This window comes from Balaenoptera musculus, chromosome 15 (genome assembly GCF_009873245.2).
Source record: "Balaenoptera musculus isolate JJ_BM4_2016_0621 chromosome 15, mBalMus1.pri.v3, whole genome shotgun sequence".
Lineage (NCBI taxonomy): Eukaryota > Metazoa > Chordata > Mammalia > Artiodactyla > Balaenopteridae > Balaenoptera > Balaenoptera musculus.
The window spans coordinates 5,608,774-5,635,962 of NC_045799.1; the positions used below are offsets into that span (position 1 = coordinate 5,608,774).

At 49.1% G+C, this 27,189-nt stretch overlaps 1 protein-coding gene across 2 annotated transcripts in view; it reads left to right on the top strand.

The window, feature by feature from the left end:
* The window catches only part of BMP7 (bone morphogenetic protein 7), a 93,188-nt gene that overhangs the window by 5,471 nt on the left and 60,528 nt on the right, over nt 1–27,189 (top strand). For both annotated transcript variants that reach the window (XM_036827062.1, XM_036827061.1), the window contains exon 2: nt 26,991–27,183. In XM_036827062.1, the coding sequence (XP_036682957.1) occupies nt 26,991–27,183 (193 nt within the window). The remainder of the gene's footprint in view (nt 1–26,990; nt 27,184–27,189) is intronic.

Here is a 27,189-nt window from a genome sequence, read left to right on the forward strand (position 1 = left end):
TAATGCACTCTGGCAGTGTCACCGGGGTTAGGGCACAGGCAGGGATGTGTGGGACCTGTCACGTTATTGTCAGAAGGAATGCACGGATTAGCCTGTAAAACGTGGCGGTGGGAGAGCGCTGCAGCTGTGTACACTTATTATAAAAGATTTAAGTCCCACTGGTAAAATCAATACGCTGAATTGCATGACCCTCTGCTTTTAATTAGTTTAAATCAAATGCGCCGGTGCCATTTTGCCTCCTCTCGCCTTCGTGGGGTGAGGAAATACCAATATTTACATAGAAACTGTTAATTTGTGGTAAAAATGATAACACATTTAGCTTTGCACACCCAAAGTGCTCCGATTTGATGGATCCCGGATCAGTGTGGAGTCGTGGGGTGATGTCACCTGGGCGAGGGAGCAGGGCGACCACCTCAGTGATGTTTGTCGCCTGGACCCAGGATGTGGGTCGCAGGTGCCTGTACCGGTGGGTGCAGTGCGTGAAGAGGCTGGTCTTTCGAGAAACTAGCCGACTCTGTCTTTGCAAGCCAGATATGTTGCGATTCACCCCCATGATGTAAAACCTTTTAAGCATTCTTACAAAATTGTGAAGCGAAGCGGCAGTTGCCTTTTTGGTTGTTTTGCGTCTGTTCTCCCAGCATGCTGGGTCCTTTGTACTGGGCAGCTCAAGGCACAGTACTTTATTTATTCCAGAGCTTCAGATGCTTTTCTTTCCAATTCCTGAAACAGTTTATAGAGGAAGGGGGGTGCTTTCACTGCAAATGATCCCATGTACAACCACAGCTATTATGTGAACCGTTCGGTATTAGCTGTGTGTTCAGCTGCACTTGAAATCTGGGTTTTGCAGCAAATGGCATTTGACAAATAATATTTGACAAAAAATGTGACTTGGTATTTCTTAATATGGAACAGATATTTCCCAGTTAACCTTCTGCGGGGAAAAATTGCTCTAACCCGATGTGAAATGGCAGTACCGATGAATACCAGGGCTGCCGCTGTGTGATTCCCCCGCTCTCCAAAGTGGAGTGTTTATGATTTGGGGGCATATTAGCAGTGCATGAAGCTTGACACTTACTTATGTGAAACTCAGAGTAGCGTGTGCGATGCCGTCCTTTCAACATTTGTGTCGGGAGGCATTGCTGGGAGCCGAGAAAAGCCTTTGCTGATCCGCGTGGAGTGGATTGAATTAATGACAACTCCAAGAGCACCAGTTTTAGGGTAAATTGCTTTATTGTTTTGGAGCCAGGGTGCTTATAATCCGGTTCCTGTACAAACATGTTTAACGTGTGTTAATGCATTTGCAAACCAGGGCCTCTCAGCACAACCCTGCTTTTCATTAATTGATGTCGGTAGCATGGTACAGTATTTCAAAGAGCTGGCCAAGTATAAACTGTGTTTCCAATTTCCTTCCTTTCCTGTGTTTGGAATGCCAATGTTAATTTGTTCCCATGCAGGAGCAGGGGCTGCCAACTGCGGCTTTCTATAAAGGGCTTCACGGTGAAGGCTTCCAGCCCTCGCTGATGCTTGGGGCTGCCTGGCCAAGTTTCCTGACACTTTGCAGCTAATTCTGGGTGATATATGGAGTGGGGGGTTGGGGGGCTTCACTGCCGTGTAACGGAAGTCCTCGGTGACAGCAGAGGGTGTGACTTGGCAAGAGAGAACGGAATGGCATCCACACTGATTCTCTTTAGACCCAGCTTCAACCCATGTGTCTGTTTCCACTATGGTTGCCTATTAGCTGTGTGACCTTGAACAAGTTACTTAATGTCTCTGAGTTTGTCTCTTCGTTTTAGAAATCTGGTTAAGAATCCCCTCCTCCGCAGACCCTCATGAAGACAAAATCATATCTCTCATGGGTAGAGTCGGGCACCAAGTAGGTGCACAATAAATGGTAAACCTTGTTTGTATTTTGGTGGCCAGATCACTATTCACTTTGGTATAATAGTCCAAATTTCCGTTTTTAGGTACTTGATCTTAAAGTACCAAGATTAAGCCACCCATGTCGTTTTAGAGATGTGAAGAAAATGGCCCCAAAGATGTATATCTTTGTATATATGTGTATTCCCCCCACCCCCGACACATGCATTTTCCTCCTCTTCAGAGATCAGTGAAATTTGAGCACACCAAATTTATTTGAGGATAAGTAGAGTCTAATGCTGACTTTCTCTCGATTTTAAGCATCTATGGCTATTTAAAAACTTTCCTACTAGGGAACCTAAAACTTGTGTGAGGGGTGTACAGGAACTCTCTGTACTATCCTTGCAACTTTTCTCTGAATCGAAAATTATTCCAAAATAAAAACTTTTAATTTCAAAAACTCGCATTACTGACATATTTCTTCCCACCCCTTCCTGGAAGGTGGTCAAAGTACAAATTGTCTTTTCCTTCAAGGGAGTGACAAGCTCAAAGCATTCATTAACAGACCAGCACAACTTCCCCACTTTTTACGGGAGCAGGTGCAAGACTGCCTCCCCCCCCCCAACCCCTGCTCTCCCAGCTGGGGTTGGGATAACAAAGTCCCAAGTGGATTCAGTGCCTTTAGAAGCCTCTGGAGACCAGAGGATGGTGAAGGTCTCCGGGGCCTGAGTCTCGGGGTGGGCTTTCTCACACAAGGTTTCCCATAAATTCTCTTCAGCTCTTTCTGTACGGTTAGAAAACTCTGACTTAGCGACTATTAAGGTTCCCACGTCTTTGAGGTCACGTGTTATTCTTTCACATCTTTATCTCCCCAGAGTAGCTTTCAAGTTTCACTCTTCTGTTGTCTGGCTTAATTAAATTTTTGGCTGTGAATAAAAACTTGCACTGTTTCCAAAACTGCGGACTTGCATGTTTTTAAACATTGGAGTTAGACCTGTACCGTCTTGTAATGCCAGCCTCTCTCTTGCCTTCATGTAGTTGGAAGAAAAAAAAAGAATCCAAGCAGTGAGCATGACCATCCACCTAGAATGGTCCCAGCGCTCATCCGCCCAGCAATTTAACAGCGCACTCAAAGGCAGGCGGGTTATTCTGTGGTTTCGATGGCTTGTGTTTTGGCCTTTGATAAAGGACTTTCTTCTTGACTGTTTTCTCACACATTCTCCCCGTCCCGCTCTAGCACTGCCTTGCAGAATTCTCATGGCACAGAAGGTACTCAGACATTGGCAGCTTGCGTGCGTGAAGGGGGTGAGGATGTTACACGGCAGTGTCTTCAAGTGTTTTTTGTTTGTTTGTTTTTTTATGTATTTATTTATTTATTTATGGCTGCGTTGGGTCTTCGTTTCTGCGCGAGGTCTTTCTCCAGTTGCGGCAAGCGGGGGCCACTCTTCATCGCGGTGCGCGGGCCTCTCACTATCGCGGCCTCTCCCGTTGCGGAGCACAGGCTCCAGACGCGCAGGCTCAGCAATTGTGGCTCACGGGCCCAGCTGCTCCGCGGCATGTGGGATCCTCCCAGACCAGGGCTCGAACCCGTGTCCCCTGCCTTGGCAGGCAGATTCTCAACCACTGCGCCACCAGGGAAGCCCTCTTCAAGTGTTTTTGATCTTGCATCCCCGCTAGGAAATCTTCGAGTACACACCCTAAACAGAAATAGATCGTATAACTACTGCTGTTTTAGGATGGTGTGCACTTTATAAAACAAAGACTAAAATAGAAGTTTAAGTAGGAGGCACTAAAGATAAAAAAAATACAAAATTCTGATGTTCATTAATACACCTTTTAACTCATGCATCATTAGTAATTAATGCAAAGATTACAAGTTTAATTCATTAGCAAGACAAATGTAATTTTGCTATCCCTAAGATTTTCAGTGTGATGGAATCTGATCTTTCACAGCTCGTGGTTCAACAGTTTGGGGTCAGCGAGCGAAAGGTCTGGCCCTAAATTTTGATTATTTTTTCCTTCGTCTCGTCAGCATCAAGAGTTCACAAAGAACCCCACGATCTCGGTAGCTTGAAACCACAGAGCTTTGTTGTTCTTTTGTTATGGCTGCATCGTGGGTTGGCAGGGGCCTCTGCACATTGGCCGGGCGGGAGGGTGTTCAGATCTCCAGGCCGATGGAGCTGCCGCCCTCTTGAATGTCACCAGTTATGGTCCCAAAGGGAAAGACAGTGCGGCTTGTGCACGGGCTTTTCATCTTTCCAGCAGGAAGCTACACGGGCGCTTCTGCCTGCATTTCATTGGTCACAGCCTGTCACGTGGTCAGACCTGACCCAAGGCGGCAGGAGATGACAGTCCCCCCCCAAGCTTGGAAAGGGGAGCACCAGATAGAGCCTGGGAAGTGGCACTCATGACGACCACACTGTCGTAGGCGAAGGCTCTCTCACGGGGTAAAACGATGGAAATAGAACAGGTGAATTGTTGGCTGCGTTTGTTTGTTGAAGCTCAGCTAGTAAATTCCCATCTTCCCTGACGTCCATCAGTTCTTGAAATTTACTTAGTTGTGATTATAATATTTCCCGCCCCATGTCCCAGTGGATCCCTCTTGCCTCCCCTAAGTGCTTGCACCCCATTTTGGAGACCAGTGTTTCTAGAATCTTCCTGATCACTGAGGTATTCACGTGGTTCAACAAGAATAACCACTTCTCTCCATTCCCACTTGTAAAATGACTCGCCTCTTTAGGACTTGTCTTTCAGCAAAAGCACGCTTCAGCTGCACTCGGGTTCACTACCCAGAGAATTAAGGAGCCTGACTCTGGTCCCAGCTCAAGAGGCTCTTGCCCTAGCCGGTGTTTGTCCGGGCTGTGCGGGTGACTGTCTTGTCATGAAGTCTTGCTTTTTCTTCCTGGGCTTCAGAGGCACTTCCTCGTCCAGGCAGGATCTTGCAAGGCTGAACCTAGAAACTGAATTCAGAGACTCCTTCATTATCTAAATGCATCGCTGAAATAAATCATAGTGATAACGTGGGAGGGTTGTGATCTTTCTGTAGCACTAATGGATTTATAACAGCCTCCCTTATCAGGCTCCTTATTTAATTCTCTCAGGTTCTGCAAAGCAAGTCGTATCATTCCCGTTTTAAGGAGGAAGGGACTGAAGGGCCCCGAACTTGCAGAGCTCGGAAGCGGTGGGGTTGGCATTTGAAACCAGCTCTTGCTGAATGTAAACCCATTCACTCTTCCTCCTGGCCCCGTGGAGGTGTGTGAATGCGGGAGACGGGGCACAAGGGCAGTGGTGATGAGACCACCAGAACAGCCTCCAAGCCCTTGACCTTGACTTTGTGGTTCTGTGCTCTGAAGAGGAAGATAAAGATAAGCAGCTCACGCCTTCCCCTTCATTATCCATCCTGCTTGTGGAAACTCCCCTCTGCTCTGTCTCTATGGCTTAAGAATTATCGACAGGGCAAAGGGCCCCGAGTGCCCATGTACTGGGGCTCCTGCATGCACCCCGCACCCACTTGATGGGAAAATTCCAGAGGCAGCTAGGGACTGGTATTTTAATAGCGATACCTCAAGACGCTGTATTGAAAAGATCATGGAGGTGGTTTTTACAATATGTACTGGAATAAATATTGCATATTGTTTGTAATAGCATCAAGTCACCACCAGCCTAAATGTCCATGAGCAGGGGATTGGAGAAATAAATTTGTAATAAATTTATTTATAAATGTGTAATAAACCAGAAGGGAATGCAGGAATTTCTTTTTTATGTATCACCTTAGACTCAAACAGAATGTCAAGAGGGAGAAAACCAGTTGTAGGAGGATGTTTAGGGTGTAAGCGTTTGTCGTTGTGTCAAAACAGACACACACAAGAGCACCAGATAATACTGTGTATCGTTTGTGGGCTCATATATGTGTGGTAACACTATGCAAACACGGCGGTAGGACTCACAGCAACCGCCTTTGGGGAGGCAGGCAAGGGATGGGATTGGGGAGAAATTTTAAATAAATTCCAACTGTTCTGGTCAAGTTTCCTTTATTTTAATAATAAGAAACCATTCGGAAGTGCAGTGTGGTATCCTGGACTGGATCTTGGAACAGAACAAGGACAATAGTGGAAAAACTGGCGCAATCTGAAAAAAATCAGGAGTCTGGTTAATAGTAACACATCGATATTAAATTCTTATTTTTGACAAGTGTCCCACGGTTATGGAAGATGTGAACCTTGGGGGAAGCTGGGTGAGGGTCCACGGGAACTTTATACTGTCTTTGCAACTTTTCTATAAAGTTATTCTAAAATAAAAAGTTTATGGGAAAAACAGGAAGCAACCGTGATATTAACTCCTGCAAATTCTTAGTTGTGGGTACCTGGATATTAGTTACATTTTCCTCTGCATTCTTCTTTGTGATTTCATTTTTCTGAGCACCAACGAATCAGAAATCTCTCCTCCTGGAGACAAGAGAGTCTTGGCCGGAAGCTCAGCCCTGAGGTGGCTCTTGGTGGTGTGGCCCCAGGGAGCCCATCTTAGAGTGTATTCAGGGTATCACGCCCCAAAGGCCAATAACTCATCAATCCACAGACCCATTAACATGACGGGGCCTCAGCCAGCAAATGAAAACCCCACATGGCAGTGTCCCGAGACCTTTAAAACTCTCTCTGCCTTGGTTCACGAGATACCCCGTGTAAAGCAGTCCTCCGTTTATAAGCAAGAAAGAGAGGGTAGGGGGTCGTTTTAGGTCTTTCAGTTTTCCTCTTGGTCTTGAACTTTGTGAAATGTCCCCCCACCCTCTTCCCCCTTCTCAGGTTCCGTTTTCTGACTCACTTGACCTAACATTTGTTGAGGGAGAAGCCCTTAAAAATGGCAGTGGGGCCTCAGAACCTTCCAGGGCTAGTAAACGTTTATAGGGTGGAGGCGCTGGTTGGTCATTTCCTTTAGGAGGAAACAGTAAATGAAGCCACTTGCCTTATACCTACTCAAACCCGGAGCTCCTAATTGTCTTAATATACTGGGGGGGGGGGGGCGGAGGGTGCGGGGGGATGGGAGAGGAGATCCAGAAACCTCTGGGTCTCATGTGCCTCAAACACCCTAGGAACTTGGAAGTGGCCTCTTCAGGTCGGTGTAGAGCAGGGTTTCCCAGCCGCAGCGCTGGTGACATTTTCAGCCCGACTCTTCTCCACTGGGGGGCATCCTGTGCGCTGGGGGGGGCAATCCTGTGCGCTGCAGAATGTTAAGGAGCATTCCTGAGCTCCACGCATGCGCGGCCAGGAGTGGCCTCCAGTTTGACAACCACAGTGTCTCCAGACATAGCCAGATGTGCCCTGAGGGGCAAAGGAGCCCCCGGTGGAGAACCACTGGTTTAGGGCAACTTTCCTCCAACTTGGAAATTGACTTGGGAGCCTTTGCTTCAAACCCATTGGCCCATGGCCGTGAGCGGGGAAAGCGGCATTTTCGGATGGATGGATCGTTTTCCGGTTGAAAGGAAGACAGAGTGCAATCAAAACGTGAGCCCTCTCCTGGGGACCCAGCTCTGCCTGGATTTGAAACAGCCTGGAGATGAAAAGGAGGTCAAATCTCTCAAGGGCAGGCATCGTCTCCCGGGAACCAAAATATTTTTACAGCACCTTTTGCCCGATGATACTAAAAACTTATTAAACACACACTTAGAACTGGTCTCTCTTTATTTCCCTCCGCCAGCTTCTCAGGAGGAAATAGGGCTAAACCTCTCTCTTACCTTGTTCCCCTCCAGCAGGTAACTTGCTGGGGGGAGGGGCGGTGAGCAAGGAAGCTGCATTTTCCATTTCTCACTGCGGCTCAGAGCTATAATAAATAAAGCAGGGAGACCCGCTGATTTTTGTGCAGACTGTGAGCCGGAATGGCTTTTACATTTTTCAAAAAGGGTGATAAAAGAAGCATATTCCATGATGTGAAAATGAGATGAAATTCAGACTCCGGTGTCTATAAAGCTTTATCGGAACTCGTTTTGTCTGCGTCTTGTCTGTGGCTGCTTCACGCTCCGTCCACAGAGTTGAGTGGTTGCAACAGAGACGGTGGGGCTCCAAAGCCTAGAGTATTTATTATCTGGCCTGCTGTGGAAGTTTGCTGACTCCTGCTTTAGACTGCCTATACCCTCTACCTGGGGAAGGGTAAATAGTAAGAAAGTCTGAGGTTTATCTGACCCCTCTGTCCTCTGCAGACGTCCAGTGACACATAGACAACCCTCTCCCTTCCCGGATGTCGGAGGGCCTCCTCTGAGTTTGAACAAACTCTTAGTTAAACAGATTGCTCCTCTGAAGACTTCCTGGCATCTTTCATGTGGGTCGTGCGTCACAAGTTCCCACCAAAGGGATCAGGTAGACTGCACAGCTTTTCCTAAATTGGCTTCATCCCAGCAGCCCCATCCCATGTTCTCTTTTTAAAAAAATTGTCCTAAAACGTCTCAGGTGGTAGTTAAGACTGGCTCTGGGGTCGGACCTGAGCCTAAATCCCACCTCTGCTACTTGTTAGCTCTGTGACCTTGGGCAGGTTATGAAACTCTGGGTCCCCATTTCCTCCTCTGGGTTCGTGTTGGCGCCTGCCACCTGGGCTGCTGTGAGGATCCGTCCCCTCCGCGGTGGCGGGAGGAGAGCTGAGCGTGGTGCCCCCATGGCAGCTGGTGCCCCATACGTAACGTTAGTGGCCGGCAGCAATGCTGTCACTTGCCTGGCCAAAACTCGGACCACTCTGGGGGTGGCCTGCCTGTGCAGGTCCTCCGTGCAGCTCCCCCTGGCATGTAGGGCAGTGGGATGCACCGCCCGGCACCTTCTGGGGATGGGAGCGGCGTGGGTACGTGTCCCACCAACTGAGCGCTGCGGGATTTGGGTCGGGGTGGTCCTCCCTTAGCCGGGATGCCCCGTGATGAGGCTGGAAGCTGGCCTCAGTTGACTGGGCACGAGGCAAACCAGGAAGCTGCTTTTGTTATTACAAGTCCTGTTAGACTAGAAAGTTACCTCTTGCTGATTATAATCTGTGTTTATCGATGCAGAGGTTTAAGGAAACACCAGATCATCAGGACTAGCCCTCCGTATGTCCGCCAGCTTAGGGCACAGACAACCCCTCAGATTTAGACACTTGTCTATGGGCTGGCCTACTCTTTAAAAAAATGAATAATAAAAATTTCACAGTAAAACTGTACCCTTTTCTCTCTCTCTTTTTTTTTTTTTCTGAATTCTGTTTATGTCAGACTTAGTAGCATTTCCTGTGTCCGACATTTTTTGACATGAGCAACTGACCTCCACCTGAAGTGAGGACCCACCCATGCCAGTCATTCTTCAAATAGCACGATTTCCACATTTATTCTTATGTGTGAGGAAACTGGGACTCAGGGGTGACAGGTCATTTACCCAGCTTTGGGGACAGCGGGTCTGTCTGGCTTTGAGTCCCAGGTCACTGGTGTGTGACCTCATGCAGGTGACTGAAGGCATTCAAGTGCTCTGGGACCCAGCTTCTGTCTTAGTCAGCTTGGGCTCCCATAACAAAATACCATTTCCTGGGTAGCAGAAACATCAGACGTTTATTTCTCGTAGTTTTGGAGGCTGGAAGTCCGAGATCAGGGTGCGTGCATGGCTGGGTTCTGTTCTCTCTGGCTTGCAGACGGCTGCCCTCTTGCTGTGTCCTCACATGATGGGGAGAGGGCTCAAGTCTCTTCCTCTTTTTATAAGGGCACTAATCCCATCCCTTCATGACCTCATCTACACCTGACCACCTCCCAAAGACCCCACCTCCTAATACCATCCTGTTGGAGGCTGGGGTTCAACACATGAATTTGGGGGACCCAATTTAGTTCATAGCAGTTCCCCTCTCATATGGTGTGGCTTAGGGCCCAGGGCAGCTGGGATTAAATGGGATGATGGCAGCCATCTCTCAGTAAGCAGGGACTGCTCCTGGTACTGCCTTTGGAGCCCAGTCTGGCTGCAGAATCTCTTTTAGGTCCTTCTGTAAACGTGGCTAGGGCCTGATATCCTGATTCGTCCTCATTGGGGACGCCTGTAAGTTCCTCTCCAGGTCCAACTTGGGTCCTCACATTTAAGACCCTGCATTTTCCTAAGTAGCTTCACATTTGAAAAATCGTATTTATGTTATTTATTCAACTCCCATTATAGATTTTGACGAGGCCTGGACATTTTAAGAACAGTGTGATGCTGCATTTGCCCCTTTGTGGGGGCAGTGGGTCAGACAGAAATTGGGCAGAGTGAAAATTACCCTTGGAATCCCTTAGGAAGCTGCCATGTTGGAGATAGACACACTCTGTACAAGTCCCTGCTGCTGGTTTTTCTTCCAGCATTGGGGTAGTTTGCCACTTCTTCCATGGCCCATGAGATGAAACAGTTGGCTTAAGTTTAGTGCCATATTATACCAAAATATCTTTCTAAAAAAAAAAAAAATATATATATATATATATATATATATTTATTTATTTATTTATTTATTTATTTATTTATTTATTTATTTATTGGCTGCATTGAGTCTTGGTTGCAGCACACGGGATCTTTTGTTGGGGCTCGCGGGCTTAGTTGCCCCGCGGCATGCGGGCTCTTAGTTCCCCGACCAGGGATCGAACCCGCGTCCCCTGTATTGGAAGGCGGATTCTTAACCACTGGATCGCCAGGAAGTCCCCCAAAATACTTACTTTTAAAAACTAGAACCACTCTCATGAACAGGAAGTGCTGTAAGATATATACCTCCCAAAGCCTGCTCCTTGTTTCTGTGGAGAGGAATGATGTCTCATTTAGGACTTGTTCTAAGTCACAGTATACCTGCCTAACAGTGGCTTCAGCATTAGAAACATGTCAATATCTCCCATAACAGCACGTCTTCTATGAAGTCATTCCAAGTTTGAGGTAGCAGCTCAGCAATATCATCCAGGTATCCACGAACTTTCCCCCTTGCCTTCACCATCCTCAAATGCCTTATTATGTCTGTTACCTCACGGTTACAGGATGGCTGCTACAGCCCCAGACATCACATCTTCATATAACCTCACGTTCAAGGCAAGAGAAAGGGAAAGGGTCCAAAGAGCTCTCCTTGCTTATCTGTCTCCTGGCTTCCTAGACATGCCCTAGAAGACTTCTCTGTAAGTCCCCTGGCCCAAACTGGTTCACAAGGCCAGATCTTGCTACAAGGAAGGATGGAAAGGAATGAAACTGGCTTCTGGCCCACACAGTAGGAGGGAAAGCGTGGGGAAGGAAAGTGCATTGGAAGTGTTCGTTACGTAGCCACATTCAAATAATCTAAGTTGTTTCTCTCTTTTTGTCGTTGTTGCCTATGTGGTGTATAGTTGGATTTACAGAAGTTATCTGCACATGTGATTTGACTCAACTCTTCACTGTGCCCAGATAAATGGGGACCCTAAGCTAGTTTCCAAAGTCTCCAAATAATAGTGTGCCGCAGTGAATATATGCCGAAGTTGGGTTGCATGTTGGCATTAATTCAACCAGACCCTCTGCAGCCCATGGAGAGACTTCAGTTTCTCTTTAAACTCGAACCTGTGAGTAGGTACACCTCTCGCCCTGACTTTGAAGACTGCGTGGGATTCTGGCCAACAGCCAGTTGCGTGCTGAAAACTATATTTATTTTATCACCATCTCCTTAGACAAGTGGCAATACTTCTTGGAAATGATCTGAAAAGGTCAGAATCATTGTCCCCTGGAAGAAAACAGAGGCCAGGTGGGGCTTGGTCTGAGTTCTGCTTGTGGGACAGGTGGCTCCTGTTTCCCTCTGGGTAGAGGATGAACAGATCAAGATACTCAAGGCATGTTAAGAATCTGTGTCATTGTTGGTGAGCCAAGGGTGGAGAGCTACTTGGACGGAAGCCCTGCTATCCTGGTAGAACCTTGTTTGTACCCTGAAAGCCTGTAAGAACTTTTTCCAGTAAGTGGTTTCTGGGCACATGGGTTACTTCTGCTTGTTTCCAAGAGAGACCGATGTGAGAGGGTCTGGGTATATCCCTAGGCCCACTGGTTGGAAGAGATGATCAGTGGAAAAGGAGGTAGAAGGTGCTTTCAGGTGTTGTTTCTGTGCAGTGTGTGTTTGGTGTGAACAAAATTATATGTAACAGAAGTTTTTGGTTGCAGGCAAGAAAATATATTCAAACTAGTTTAAGGAGAAAAAATAGGAAATTGATGCATCCCCAAGACCTGGGAAAGGACATAACAGCAACTAGAATGTCCTTAGAGAGTCCAGGGGTTATTCTCTCCATGTCCCTCACTGAATAGCTTCCCTCTGACCTCTCTGCCCCACTGGATTCGTCTGCTACCCTGCCTATTGGGAGAAAGATGGCCACCCACAGCAACTTGTAGTCACAGCTCTCTGGCTAGCCACATACTTGCCTTACCAGCTTCCCTAGCAGGATGGAATGGACATGGGATGGTGTTCTAACCAGTGAGGCACCAGAGGAAATCTGCTGGGAATAGAAAGGGGTGGGAGATGGTTCTGAAAAATATTTTGCTTCCTGATGAGTGACAGATGAACAAACAGAACTGTCTATACTTTTCTCCCTTTTCTTACCTTGAATGTTGTTCTGTGAAGATGTGATGTTTGGCGCCATGGCAGCCATCTTGTGACCATTAGGCAATAAGCATAAGGACTGAACATCAATGTGCAGGCGATGGCAGAGCAAAAAGATGGAAGAAACTTGAGTTCTTGATGACTTGGTTGAGCTACTGCACCCAAATAAAATTCCTCGGGAGGGACTCTTAGCTTGAATTACATGTTCACTCATGAATCGGTTGGGTCTGGAAGGTAGATCATGCTACATAAATAAGGTTTCTGAGAGTCAGCCTTTGGCCCCTTATGGCTGGGTTGGGGAGTTGGGGGTGTGTATACGATCTGTCGCTAAGCTAGCCATAAAAATAATAATAATCTTTGCAGCTAATATTTGTGAAGGGCTTACTATGTGCTAAGTACCCTTTATCCTCTTTACCTATATTACTAATTTAATTCTCATAACAGCTGTTTCAGGTGGGAGCTATTACTATCCTCCTTATTTTAGAGATGGGAAAACTGAGCACAGAGAAGTAAGTAGCTGGCCCAGAAAGTGTATTTGAATTTGGAGGTCCAGTTACTGAGCCCTCCCTCTTAAACTTGATCCCGAGCTGCTCCTCAGGCTTGAAGGATGGGTTTGGAGCAGGTGAATAAACAGGGAGGGTCATAGGTCAGGGCAGTAGGATGCCACATACACGTTTCCCAATTAGGTGCTTTAGGCATAATATCCCATTTCTTTGATTATTGATGCTTCTGAAACCAAGATGTCTTAAAATTGATAAAGATGTTAGTATCTTTTCCCCAAACAGCTGGTATGAAATTGTACCTCTTATCATAGGGGGACTATGGTGACAGATACTTCTTGAGTACAACTGGAGATGGATAAAGCCAGCCAATACGTATTGTTAATAAAACTGTTTATTGAAGTTTAACTTGTGTACAGAACAGTGCACGAATCTAGGACAGTTAGGAATTGCCACAAAGTGAACACACCCAGGTACCAGTGCACAGATCAAGAAACAGAAGGTGACCAGCTGCCAGAAGCCCCCTCACAGCCTCACCCAAGGGCGACTGCCATCCTGTCTTCTAATGCCATAGTCTAGTGCTGCCTGTTTTAAAACTTTATCCATTTAATTGTACAAGTGTTCCCTTAAATCACTACCAATCATTTCCAATTATTTGGAAGGATGACCCCATTTAGACCTGTTTCACGTAAACCAGAGGAGACTCACTTTGGAAATCTGTTTGCCGCTCTGCCGGTTACATTCAACAGAGAATCCAAACTGTCATTTCAGAACCATTGTTTGGTTTGACCTCGGATTCTCCTTCACTTACCAGAAATAGGTTCAAGGGACAAAAATGCAGTTTTAAGGGTGTTTTGATAGTTCAGCTTGGGAAGTCAAGTTCAGTGTGTTGCAATGTGAGCGTGAAATGAATGAGGGTCTTGAAGTTTGCTGGTTTCCACCAGACTCCCCCTGCAAGCCTCCGGGGCGGCTTCTGCACATCTCTTTACAGTCCTATTTGCAGAAGTGGACGCTGATGCGTCTGTGATGAGTGTTTTGCTCCAAGTGTGGGGTTTAGAGAAGACTCTTATTGTGAAAGGGAGATGGGAGTCCAGCATGAAGGAAACGCAGAACAATCTCTTCCTTAGCTGCACCTGCACTGCTCTGGCCTAATGAGTTGAGGTTGATGGAACCCAGACCTCAGGAAGGATTATAAATTCTCATTTGATTTGATTTGCTTCTAAAATACCTTAAACCAGCTGTGCCTGCCCAGCTGACCCAGAAGTCTCTGGCTGCTTTGGGGGAAGGTCTGAGCAGGCACCCTTCTGTCCTGGGGAGGGGCACGTGGGCTGCCGCACTGCCTCTCCCACCCCCGGCCGCCCCCGGGGCCTGCTCTGGTCCGGCGCTTGTCCTTGTCATGTCCCATGATCGCTGGCCTCTGTCTTCTTGAATTCTCATGATGGCCCCATAACTGGGGACCTCTTCATGTCCCCGTTTTATTGAAGGGGAAGCTAAGCCTCCCAGAGATGGGTTAACTTGTCCTGAGTCACTGCTGGTGATTGGCAGAGTCCGAGTCTGAACCCAGGCCGTAGGGCCCCATCTCAACCCCAATTCTCTGCTGCTTCTAGAGCTGAGTGAGACCGAGAGGGGCTTTTCTGCCCTCCTAAGGGAACCCGTGGGGAAAGTTTCCAAAGATTGTTCACTGAGATACTTGAGAACCTGCCAAGTGCCAGGCAAGTGAGTATGGTGGATGGAACAGTGGAGAACAACAAAATAATCAGAGCTGACGTCGTTCAAGACTTTTCTGCGCACCAAGGACTCCACGGCCGGGCTGTATTCTGGCGGTTCTCAAAGTGGGGTCCCTGGACCGGCGGCATCGGCATCTCCTGACAACCTGTTAGAAGTGCAAGTTCTTGGGCCCCACCCCAGATCTCCCATGTTACAAATACTGGGAGTCGGTCCAGTGGTCTGTGTTTTAACAGGCTGCCCGGTGATTCTGGAACACGCCGAAGCTTGAGGATCCCTGGTCTGTTTTAATCCTACACCGACCCAGGGAAGTCAGTGTTATTCTCATCATCCTCCCATTTGACAGATGAGGAGTAACTTGCCCAAGCGCCCCGTGGGTGGCAGGGCCGGGACTCCCCCCCCCCCCCCCCCGAGCCTGGCTCCACGTTCAAGCCTCTTACGTTCTGTACCTGCCTTCTCTCAGGTCTTACTCTGGGAATTAAAACCTAGAAAAGAAGATGGTTAATAAACAGGTCAACGGGCCAATCAATCACTTCCTTAAGCCCTTGGAAGGAAATGAACGGGGAGGGGCGGCTGGGAGGGAGTGAACGGCCCAGCTCAGCCGAGGGGACGGGGTCTCGGCGCCGGGTGGGCCTGAAGCAGAGCCCCTGAACTTGCTGGGTCTGATGATTACCCAGCCTGACCGTCACTCAGCAAGTGACAAACTCCCAGGTGGCCCTGTGACCGGGGCAGGGGTCGTCATTCCTGTTTTACAGACGGAACCGAGAGCCCAGGGGCCACCAGCGTCCGTCCCAGGCCTCTCCCACAGCTCCGGGATTAAGTTCTCCCTACTTCCATGGAATTTCTCACACTGGGAACCTGTTTTTGAGGAAGAACCTCCCCGTCTCTCTGAGAACACGGATTTGGACCCTGGTTTGCGATAAGCTCTTTATGTCGTCATGCTGCTGTCAGAAACCAGTGCACTGATGCTACAGAACAGCGCTGTCCTGTAGCCCGTTCCCCGATGATGGAAATGTTCCGTATCTGCCGTCCAGTACAGGCGCCCCTGGGCACATTTAAACTGATGACACTGAAATAAATGTAAACACTGCCACACCGGCCACATTTCAAGTGCTCAGTAGACACATGCGGTTGGTGGCTGCCATACTGGACCGTGTAGAGTTCAAGTTTAGGTTGAACTACACATAGGTCAAAATTGGTGGAAATTTCACAACTTTTTTTATTTATTTATTTATTTATTTATTTATTTATGGCTGTGTTGGCTCTTCGTTTCTGTGCGAGGGCTTTCTCTTGTTGCGGCGAGCGGGGGCCACTCTTCATCGCGGTGCGCGGGCCTCTCCCGTTGCGGAGCACAGGCTCCAGACGCGCAGGCTCAGTAGTCGTGGCTCACGGGCCCAGCTGCTCCGCGGCATGTGGGATCTTCCCAGACCAGGGCTCGAACCCGTGTGCCCTGCATTGGCAGGCAGATTCTCAACCACTGCGCCACCAGGGAAGCCCCACAACTTTTTATGGTACAACCTAACAGAAGTGAAAGGGGACTTCAGACCAATGAAATCCATTCCTTTGTTACTGAGGGAAGAACTGAGGCCCATGGAGCTCGGGGTCCCACCCAGCCGATTGAGAGCCCAGGTGGGACCGAAACCGCCTGTTAGCTTGCGTGTCTGTTAGCTCCCGGATTCTCAGCTCGGCGTGGTTGACAGTGGAGGCTGGACCACCCCCTGTAGTCGGGGGCTGTCCTGGGCACTGTAGGATGTTTAGCAGTGTCCTGGCCATTACCCACCAGACGCCAGTAGCACACGTTCCCTAAGCTGTGACAAACAAAAAGGAATGCAGGCATTGCCCAAGAGCCCCTGGGGAGGGGAGGGGAGGACAAAATTGCCCCTGGCTAAGAATCACTAGTTTAGCTGAAATAGTAACTAGTTTCCATTCTTTCCCCTCATTTTCAATTAGCTAAGGATGGGGTGGGGACCCAGAGGTCCCTGAGGGCTGGGTTCCCCCCCCCCGACTCTGGGGAGACGGGGTACCCCTGGGTGAAGGATGGCTGCCTCGATTTATGGCGGAAAGGTTGATGTAAGCGCACAGCCTGTTTTTCTTTTCAGCTCTACCAGCGTCTGGGGCTTTTTAGGCAAACAACTGGCTTTGGCCCTAGAGATAATTAAACCCATCTTTTCTCCGTCTCCCCGCCCCATCCCCTAAACCCTTTGGTCCATTCAATTCACAATGATAACATTGTTCAGGCAACAGCGCACACATGTTGACGCCGGGGTGTTTAATCTCGCGGGGCAGCAATTCTCTGCTCCACCCCCTCCACATCTGCGCGGCTGCCACGCTTATGACAAAGCGCCTGGCCGCCAGCGGGCTCGCCTCCGCACCCGCGGCTTGGGACGCGGCCCCCTGCGTCTAACAAGGAGGCAGTGTCTCCGAAGACCCTCTCGGAGCGCCCGGCGCTGGGGCTCCAGGTGGTCTTGCTGGCAGCCAAAGCATTTGGTGGAAAGTTCGAGAGTTGAAGCGGCAGTTCAGGGGAGACAATGCCGCTTGTGTGCCCTCTGCCGGGCGGGGCCCCACCCCCTGATTTGGGGGGCTGGGGAGGGAGGATGGGGAGACGGGTTAAGGCTATACCACCTTCAAGCGGTCGGCCACCCTCCCTCCCTCGGGGTGACTCTACCACCAGCAGGAGCAACATTCACAAACCAGAGAGGGACCTGAGTGGGATGCAGGGTCCTCGCTCTCTGAGTTTAGCTTTTAAGGAGATTAATGTTGTGACCGCGTTGTGTGTGCTGAGAGCTTGGTGTGTACTTCAGGGATGTCTTTATTTAATCGTCTCCATGGCTAAGAGGTTGGCGGTGGCTCCCGGCATGAGGGAGAGAGTGTGGCCAAGTGGTGAAGCATTCAGACCAGCTGTGTGGCCGTGGGCAAGTGACTTTACCTCTCTGAGCCTCAGTGTCCGCATCTGTAGAATGGGCACGATGCACGTGCTTACTTCTGAGTGGGGGTTTTATAAGGATTCGAGGAAATGATGTGTGTGTGACACATGTGATGTGGTATCCAGGCCAGTGGGAGGGCTTTTATAATGGTACCCGTCTTCCTCATATCGTTAGGATGGCTGCCATCAAAACAAAACAAATCATCAGAAAATAACAAGTGCTGGTGAGAGAATGTGGACAAACTGGAACTTCTGTGTGCTGTTGGCGGGAATGTAAAATGGTACAGCCTCTATGGAAAACAGTTGGATAAGTCCTCACAAAATTAAAAATAGAAGTACCATATGATCCAGGAATTCCATTTCTGGGCATATATCCAAAAGGATGGAAAGCAGGGTTTCAAAGAGAGATTTGCACACCCATATCTGTAGCTGCATTATTCACAAGGGCCAAAAGGTGGAAGCAAGCCAAGTGTTCCCTGACAGATGACTGGATAAACAAAACGTAGTGTATCCACACAATGGAATATTATTCAGCCTTGAAAATGAAACAAATTCTGAAGCATGCTACAACATAGATGAACCTGGAAGACATTGGGCACAGTGAAATAAGCCAGCCACAAAAGGATAAATACTGTGTGATTCCACTGTACGAGGTACAGAGAGCTGTCAAAGTCATAGAGATCGAAAGTAGACTGGTGGATGCCAGGGGATGGGGTGGGTGCAGAATGGGGAGGTGTGTAATGGGGCCAGAGTTTCAGTTTTGCAAGAGTAAAAGAGTTCTGCGTATTGCTTGCACAGCCATGTGAATGGACTTAACGCGACTGAACTGTACACTTTAAAATGGTTAAGATGGCAGATTTTATGCTGTGTGTATTTTTACCACAATTGAAAATAAAAATTTTAAAACGGTGGCTGTTACCTAGCTCAGGGGTTGGGTAGGTGACAGAGCTGCAATCCAAGTGAGCTTTTATCCACCTCTCGCCTCTAGCAGGTCAACAGAGGGCGCCTTACTCCAGAGCGGGCGGTCAAGAAATACCTGTAGAATGAATACAGTGGGGGTGAGGAGACACCCAAATATTTTCTTGGCAGTGTTTATCAGGTTAGACTTTGATGCAGTTTTCCTCTTCTCTATGTTTAGGACCGTCTCCCTTCTTCTGTAAGAGCAGCACAGTGTATCAACGCTCATGTTATTAAGAGAACATTTTCCTGTTAGGGTTGTTGGTATGTGTCTTCAGTTCTCTAGGACTCCCAATTTATGGCATGCCTCTGGCGGCTTTTTCAAGCTCCTTAATCTTGCCGTGTAAATCTTGGAATGAATGAAGAGCCATCATCAAATTTCACATCCCTGAAGCTGCAGAGCCATAAATCGCCGAGTGACAGCAGTCTTGGTAACATCAGCTCCAGTGCATTCTGGCGTGTGCCAGAACCTTCTGGATGAATTGTATCCCCGTAGGACAGGAAGGAGCCTGGGGTGAAAGTTTCAGAGTGAAATCAGGGTGGGGGGATGCTGGGCCACAGGATCCTAAGAAGTCAAGGGTCTTTGAAAACTCAGCTCTAGTTTCTGGCTATATTTTGGGCTTTGGTTGGTTCTCGGAGCCTCGTGAAAGGCATTCGGGGGTCTGCCCCCAGCCCATAACTGGAACTCATGGTCCAGTCTGAGCTCAGGGAAACCGGACGCTGCGTAAAGAGCAGACTTCTAATGCTGGACTTGCAGTTTTTACTTGGAAAGCGTCACTTTGCTTATAAAATATTTAGTCCTCTCTCATAGTTTGGCGGCATCTTTTGGGGACAGTGAGAGGACCGCATAGTCTGGAAAGTTAACTAAGCTTTTTCTAAAAACCATGAAATTTTGGAAGGAACAGCTGGACCATTAACTTGCTTACTACTATTTATCAGGTCTTCCTAGCCCTGGCCGGGAGACCGGCTCGAGGAGGGAATGAAGGCAGCTTTATACGGGCTGACAGTCCCCCCTCCACGATGCAAATGTCTGTCCTCTGCAGCTGGCCATGGTCTTGCTCTCTTTGCCTTTTCTGCACGGCTGTCTCCACCGTTACCACTTCCTGGGGTCTGTAAGCAGCCGACGATCAAATCCCGTGCGTGGTCTCCCTGTCCCTGTTATCTGACTCTGGCTACCATCTGGTCATCTTATCTTGCCTGTCTCTGGGCCTGCTCCTTCCCCTGGACCGAGGTCTTGCGGTGGCCGTGTTTTCCATCTCCCACACAGCCCCCCAAGTAGTGGTCCGAGGCGGTGCTCATCTTTCTCATTGGCTGTGCATTTTTCCCACAAAACTAGATGCATCAGTGCAATTCAACAGCCCCCAATTGGACATTCAACTGCCCAGTCAAATTTCCCACTTTGATTCCCCACAGGTCACCTCAAGTTTAGCTTTCTGCATCTACACGTGTTTTCTTCCCTCCTACTTCACCTGTGGAGTTCTTGCTCCTGTGCTTTTATCCACCACTGGCATTATTGCCCACGAGGCATTCCTAGCCGGCACTGGGTAGCCCTTCTCGATTTCCCTCTCTTCAAAATGCTTGCCCTTGACCAATCTTTGACTTCTGTCCATTCCCAGTCCTGCTTCAGGGTGTTTACCCAATAGAATTGTGTTCACCAAAAGGAAGGATGTTCACTGTAGCCCGATTTGTAATAGTCCCAAACTGGAAACTCCCCAAATGTCCATAGAAAAATCAGCAGTGGCCTATTCATACAATGGGGTCCAATACAGCAGTGGAAATGAGTGAATTACCGCTCCGCAGAGCCACAGAGGGTGCGCGCGGACACAGTGAAGTGAAGGAAGCAGAGGCAGAAGGGGAAGCCCCAGGCAGGCAGAGTGAGTCTGTGGTGTCGGGTGTTCGGATGGTGGTCACCTTTGAGGATGAGCAAGGGCCTGGTGTTTGGGAGGGGCCCGGGGGGGGTGTCTTTGGTGCTAGTAACGAATGTGCCGTGTCCTGCTCTGGGTGCGTTTGCATTGAGAAGTGTCACCAAACTTCATGAACACGTAGGGTCTGTGTGCTTTACTGCATGTATGTTTTCAGTAAAATAGTTGACTTAAAGACTAGAAGAGGATTACACCAAGTAATATATTGAATCCAATAGACTAATGGAGCCCTACTAAGCATCAGGCTGTGCGGGGCACTGGAGGCTCATGATCGAGACGTCACTGCCCCTGTTCCCAGAGCTCGGTCAAGCGGTCATCTTATACTTGGAAATTATCCACGTCTGAAGAAAGCAGCTTTCACGGCAAATGGTCACCTGGACATCCCCACTGTTACCTGGGTGTGTTTCCTGCCCATCCATTTCTGGGTGTGTATATAATTGGGCTCAATTGTTTTGCTCAGAACTGCCTTGGTTGCAAAGGACAGCGACCTGACTCTAAATAGCTTACACGGGACTTGTCTGAAGGGTCTCCACGTGACTCACAAATTAGAAGAACTGAAACCTCAAACTTCAGGAAGGACGGGGACCACCAGGCCAGGGGATCGAGCCTGGAAGGCTTCCCCCTTAATTCTGAGCTCTGTCCTCCTTGCCTGGAATCTTCTTTCTCACCGACCAGCTTTCTCTGCACGGCGGTGGTGTGTGGCTGGCCAGAGTGCCACATTACATCCTTAGGGTTTAAGGCAGAGAAAACCAACGGGGCTCTTTCCCACCAGGTGCCGGTAAAGATAAAAGAAATCTTGTGTTTGGCCCAGCCTGGGGCTTGTTCCCTCCCATCCCTCAACTCTGGAGAAGTAGGTCATGGGACAAGATGGTGGCTCCCTTGGGACCATTTGGCTTGATTGCAAGAGCCACGATGAAGCTCTCCAAGAGAAGGAGTGGCGTGAACGTGGCACCTACTGGTGACATCACAGTGAGGTGTGTCTCAGCACGAAATGAACCCTTAGGGAGCAGGAGAAATATTGCATCTTCTATGCCTCTTTTCTCACGTGTATAAGAATTCATTGAATTCATTTATCTTTGTGTATTATTATGTATGCCCATCAGTATGTGTATATCGGGGGGCATACCCCTAATTTTTAGGGTGTTAAATACAGTTCTATAAAGCATGGCTCTGGAAACCTCTACTTAGGTACGCTTTATTTATTTATTTTTTAATTTTATTTATTTTTGGCCGCGTTGGGTCTTTGTTGCCGCTCGCGGGCTTTCTCTAGTTGTGGAGAGCAGGGGCTACTCTTCGTTGCAGTGTGAGGGCTTCTCATTGCTGCGGAGCACAGGCTCTACGTGCGCGGGCTTCAGTAGTTGCAGCACGTGGGCTCAGTAGTTGTGGCTCACAGGCTTAGTTGCTCCGCGGCATGTGGGGTCTTCCCAGACCAGGGCTCGAACCCGTGTCCCCTGCACTGGCAGGCGGATTCTTAACCACTGTGCCACCAGGGGAACCCCACTTAGGTACCCTTTAAATGCCTGCTGCCCTCTGCAAGTCTGCATGGCAAGCTGCCTTCGGTTATCGTAATCCACTTGTGCAGAGGACCCTAACTTAGTGAGGGGCACACTTGTACATATCGTGTGACTGTAAATGGGAAGAGAAACCCTAGGTGCTTAGAGGAGGCAAACGCTCTTGGGTGATGCTTGGGGATCAGGCTTGACCTGTATGTGGGGCAGAGGTCTTGCCTGACATGTCAGAGGGTCATGAGAGGGGATACCCAGGTCAGTGGCCTCCTGTTCCACCTGCCTCTACGCTTTACTGGCACCCTCCAGCCCAAAATTTGCCCTCCCAGGGCCAGCTTTGGGGTTATTATTTCAGGCTTTTGTAAAAGAAGGACACCAGAATCGGCTTTGGGGACAGTCGTGAAGCTGGTTGCTGTCAGGATGGTTTTTCTGGAATCTATTTTCTTTGGACTTAGCTTTTGGTCTCAGGGGTTGGGACTTTTTTAATCTTTTGAAGATGAAAGTCCTTTGTTCATTCCTGTGAGTTCTCTCAGTCAGTGGTGTTCTAGAATATAAAGGGCAGTGGGAGAAAAAGCTGGTTTCCTAGGTTCTGGGTTTCCTTAGGTTGCTTTTCTTAATGGGCTCAGGGAGATATCAACTCTAGGCATTTATTTTAAAACTCGAGTCTTGGGTAATCAACTACAGTAATGTAACAACAAAGTGTGAAGACAGTTTTCTCCCTAAAATACATGCATGTTTCCATCTGCTTTAGTGGTGACTGTTAAGCCATCTTGATCCCTGAGACTGAAATGGTGTAGATTCCACACGGTGGAGCGGTTTCCATATAAAATGGAAACCTTGGGAAGAGGAGATCTGGGATTTGCTTTGAACTTTGAATTAGTCGCTGCTCTTCTTTTAAAAAATGACTGTTTTTTCTTTGATAAATCACAAGATTATGTAGGTTTCAGGAAGAACAGAATAATGACATGGTTCATACCTCTCATTGTCTTAAAATGATTGATGAAAGAAATTCACTGAGGAAGCTATGCCAAAGAGCCTGTAAATGTTTGCAAGAAATTTAGTGGGACACTGTATCCATTTATCTTTTTTTAAAAAGGAAACCTTATAACCCTGATATCTTAACTGTCTTAGCAGTTAAGATATGTTTTATCTTACACGTTAAAAAAAGTTACACCTGCTGCAACAAACTATATTTGTGATTATATATCAGTGTTTTCTTTCTTCATTGCCTGTGACTTTAGTGATTGTACCTGTGTTAATGTCATGCTTATCCAAACATTTCTTTTCTGTTTGATCTATTGTAATTTTTTTCAGATAAAGTTATCATAGCTGAACTATGTAAATACCCACATGCACATATTATTTTTTCTGTACTGATTGTCACTCTTACAGCTCATTGTTTGAGAGGCCCTGTAAAAATGACCAATACAAATTACTTCCCATTTGCCAGGCACTGTTGTAAGTGCCACCTCCTGTGATCTTCCCTGTGAGGAAGGACCAGTGTTACATCCCTGGAGGAAGGGGACACGCACAGAGGTTTTGTAACTGGGCCAAGACCACAAGCAGCGCACAGCTGAGATCTGAACTCAGGCCACCTGGCTCCAGGTAGTGTAAAGGTCAAGAGTGGGGTTTCGGAGCTCAGGCACTCACCTAACTTGTGACCTTGGGCAAGTTACCTTTCCTCCCTGAGCTTCAGTTTCCTCATCTGTCAAATGGGGCTCAATCCTGCCTCTCCTGGATCCATCACGTGACGGCCAAGAGTGCTCAATGCGAGAACCGTCACGGAGCACGTGCCTTTTTGCACTTCTGGGTTCTTCAGCCATCTTCATTTGTAAATTGGGGGGGTCCACTGCCCCATTCTCTGCTTGGGTTGACGGCTGTGTTTGCCAGGAGGAGCTGTGGTGAGGCGTGGTCTGTCCCCGCGCTGGGAGCAGGGGGACCGGGGTCTGTCGGGGTCTCGCTGAGTCCCAGGCACTGTGCCCGAGGCTCCTGTGCACAACGGCACGAAGCAGGCTTGCTCCCTGAATACTGAAGCATCGCACACCTCAGGGGCTCTTTCTGGCCTTTGGGGGTTTGGCTCCGCTGGGGGAGAAGGAAGATGGTTGGAAATGGAGACTGTATCTGTCTAGTCTGTCAGCATGGGGGGCCACTCTGGATGTTCCCGAGCTGCATGTCAACTCCTGTAAATGGAAATATCTAAGGGGATGTTTCAAGGAGTGGCCAGAAGGATGGGGTGGGGTGGGCAGGAGACAGCTAAGTGTTCACAGTGAAGGGGACTGCAGGAAGGCAAGGTTTGCCGAGGCTGGAAGAGCCACATGTTGACTGCTGCTACCTGGAGGTCCAGCAAAATGGTGACCATAGGGAGTCCTTTCCATTTGGTTGTGGGAGGTCTCTGGTGACCTTGGCTTGGGTGGGGGGCTGGGGCTGGGGGCGACGCGGCTGAGTTCACTGCGAGCGAGCTCTGGGGGGCAGGGGTGCACCCTCCGGCTGCTCGCTGGGGCGCAGGGATCCTCTGCAGGAGTCGTCGCCTCCCCGCAGCCCCCCACCCAGAGTCCCCTGCAGAAAAGTGCCTGAGGAGAACAGGAGTCACCCCCAGACTGTGCCCACGTCTTTGGCAGGACAGACTTGCCTTCTTCCGTCACCCCCCCCCCCCGCACATAGAAGTGCTTGGGCGCGACAGCGAACACGCCCAACCCCACTTCTGGGTGTGCCCGCCCCCCGGAAACACGGTGCCCGCGTGTGCCCAGCGGCACTGCTCTCAGAGCCCCGCACTGGAAACTACGCAAACTCCCGTGTCCTGTAGGGCGGATCCGTGAACAGGGCTGTAACCGAAGTGTGGAATATCATACAGCAACGAAGAGGAATGGACGTCCACAGCAACATGGATGAATCGCACAAACGCTGTTGAGCGAAAGAAGCCTGGCACAGAAGAATAGATACTGTATCATCCCCTGTTTATAATGTTCAGAAACAAGCAAAACTGACCTCTGGTTTGAGAAGTTGGGGGAGAGGAAGGGGGCGCTGCTGATGTTCTGTTTCCTGATCTGGGAGAAGGTTCCACGGTGGGTTCACTGTGACAGTTCACTGAACTGCACCCCTGTGGTTGTGCACGTACAACATGTACGTTGTAATGCAGTGAAAACGTTCTGACAGACAAGCCAAGGAACTCCCCTTGCTGAGCCGTCAGCACTGCCACTGAGATGTGTGGTTAAGGCCTCGGGTTGGGTGGGACCTCGGTCTGAGTCCCAGCTCCCCGACCCTGGGAGGCCACACCACGCCTCTTGGGTCTCAGGTGCACCCCTACCCCTATCAGCGCGGCATTGTGCTCTCCTCCTAGGGTGACATGAGGGCTGAATGAGCCGGAAGGGTGACCAAGACCGGCCCGGGGCATCTCCCTAGTGACAGAGGCCCCCTTACCCTGGGGTCCCCTCCCGAGGCTCACTTGATCCCCAGTGGGTGGCACTTCGTAGAGGCTGCCACAGTAGACCCTGCATCCTCATCTTCTCCATAAATCAAAGTGGAAATGCCCTGGGCCAGTCGTATTATTAAGGTTTAAAACAGATTTTTGGTTTTTAAAGGGCCTTTGGGCTGCCGGTGCTGTGAACCTCCTTCCTCAAAGGCACTCACGCGTTCACGTCCTGCTTGCACCTGTGGCGGCCCTAACCCACCCAGCCTGAGGGCTTTCAAGCTCGGAAAGCTGAAGCTCGCTGCTCATGTTTCTCCTCCCTTCCGGCCAAGCTGGTTCCACTCTCCCTCCCTGTCTCTCTGGTTCCCCACCCCCGAGGCAGGAAGTGGAGATTGGGCTGTGGCTCCCAGGAAATGAAGGGTATCTGCAGATGCTGCAGGCCCACCTGGGCTTGGCCGTCCTGCATCTTTGCAACATCGATGAGGCTCACCTTCACTGCTGCTCCGTGTTAGTCCAAAGGATGCATGATCCTTGCGAACCAGGGGCCCACTCCCAGAAGCATTGTTCTTGGACTTTTATCCATCTTGGTGTTCGCCGTCTATGAAGTGGGACATAATGGCTTAGTCTAGTATCACTGCCAGTATAAGGGAGAAGGGCTTGGTCCCTTTACTTTATTTTGTCCTGAAGTCCTTTCCCGAACCCCCCCACTCTCCCTGCCAAGACGCTGCCATTCACCTCTTTTTCTGCTTTTTGTCTAAGGCTGTGCTTGTAAACCCTGGCTGCTATTAGAGACATCTGGGGTGCTTTAAAAAGTACAGGTTTCTGGGCCCCCTCCCCAAAGATAATGATTCATTTGGTTGCGAGAGGGGCAGGGTGCTGGAGCCCACTTTGTGCCAGTCTGCCATCTCTGTCCTCAGTGACTTCACTTTGGTAGCTTGAAATCTTCCAAGATGAAAATTGGCCAACACTACAGATCGGGTCCTAGAGAGCCAGTTATTAAACATTTACCAGCCCCCACTGGGCTAGGGCATCAATGTTTTCTCCACGTTCCCATGGTGATTCTCACACGCAGCCAGGGCTGAGTACCACTGGCCTAAGGTAACCCATGACAGGCATAGTAAGGTTGATGTTTACACTGTAGCTCACAGCTATCCAGCCCTTCCAGTGGTTAAACTATTTATGTGAATTAGATCACTTAACTCTCACAACAACCCATGAAGGAGGATTATTATTCCCATTTTTCAGATAAGGAAATTGAGGTCCGGATAGCTTACCTGGCACTTGTCCAGGCCCACCCAGCTAGGTAGTGGCTGAGTCCGGATTTGAGCCCAGGCCTGAGTCCCCGGAACCCAAGCCTGTCCAGGGCCTCTGGGATGACTTGGTCGGTACCCCACTCTCCCCAGCAAGTAGATGCAGAGTTCCTTGTTCTTGCTGTCCAAGGTGACCACCTGGACCCACCTGGGTGACCAAGGGTCTGAGCCTGTGACCTGTAGTCTGCTGCAGATCAGCCTGGAACGGGCAGTCATCACCAGGGGTCACCGGCTCTGGGCAGGTCTCTATCGAGCTTAGGCAAGATGCTTGGACGCTGAGCTGGGAGAGTGAAACCCGGTCACTAATGAGCTTTTGGTGCCGATGTGTGTTTTCTCCCCTTTCCAGTGGAACACGACAAAGAGTTCTTCCACCCACGCTACCACCACCGGGAGTTCCGGTTTGATCTTTCCAAGATCCCAGAAGGGGAAGCGGTGACTGCAGCCGAATTCCGGATCTACAAGGACCACATCCGGGAACACTTCGCTAACGAGACATTCCGGATCAGCGTTTACCAGGTGCTGCAGGAGCACTTGGGCAGGTGGGT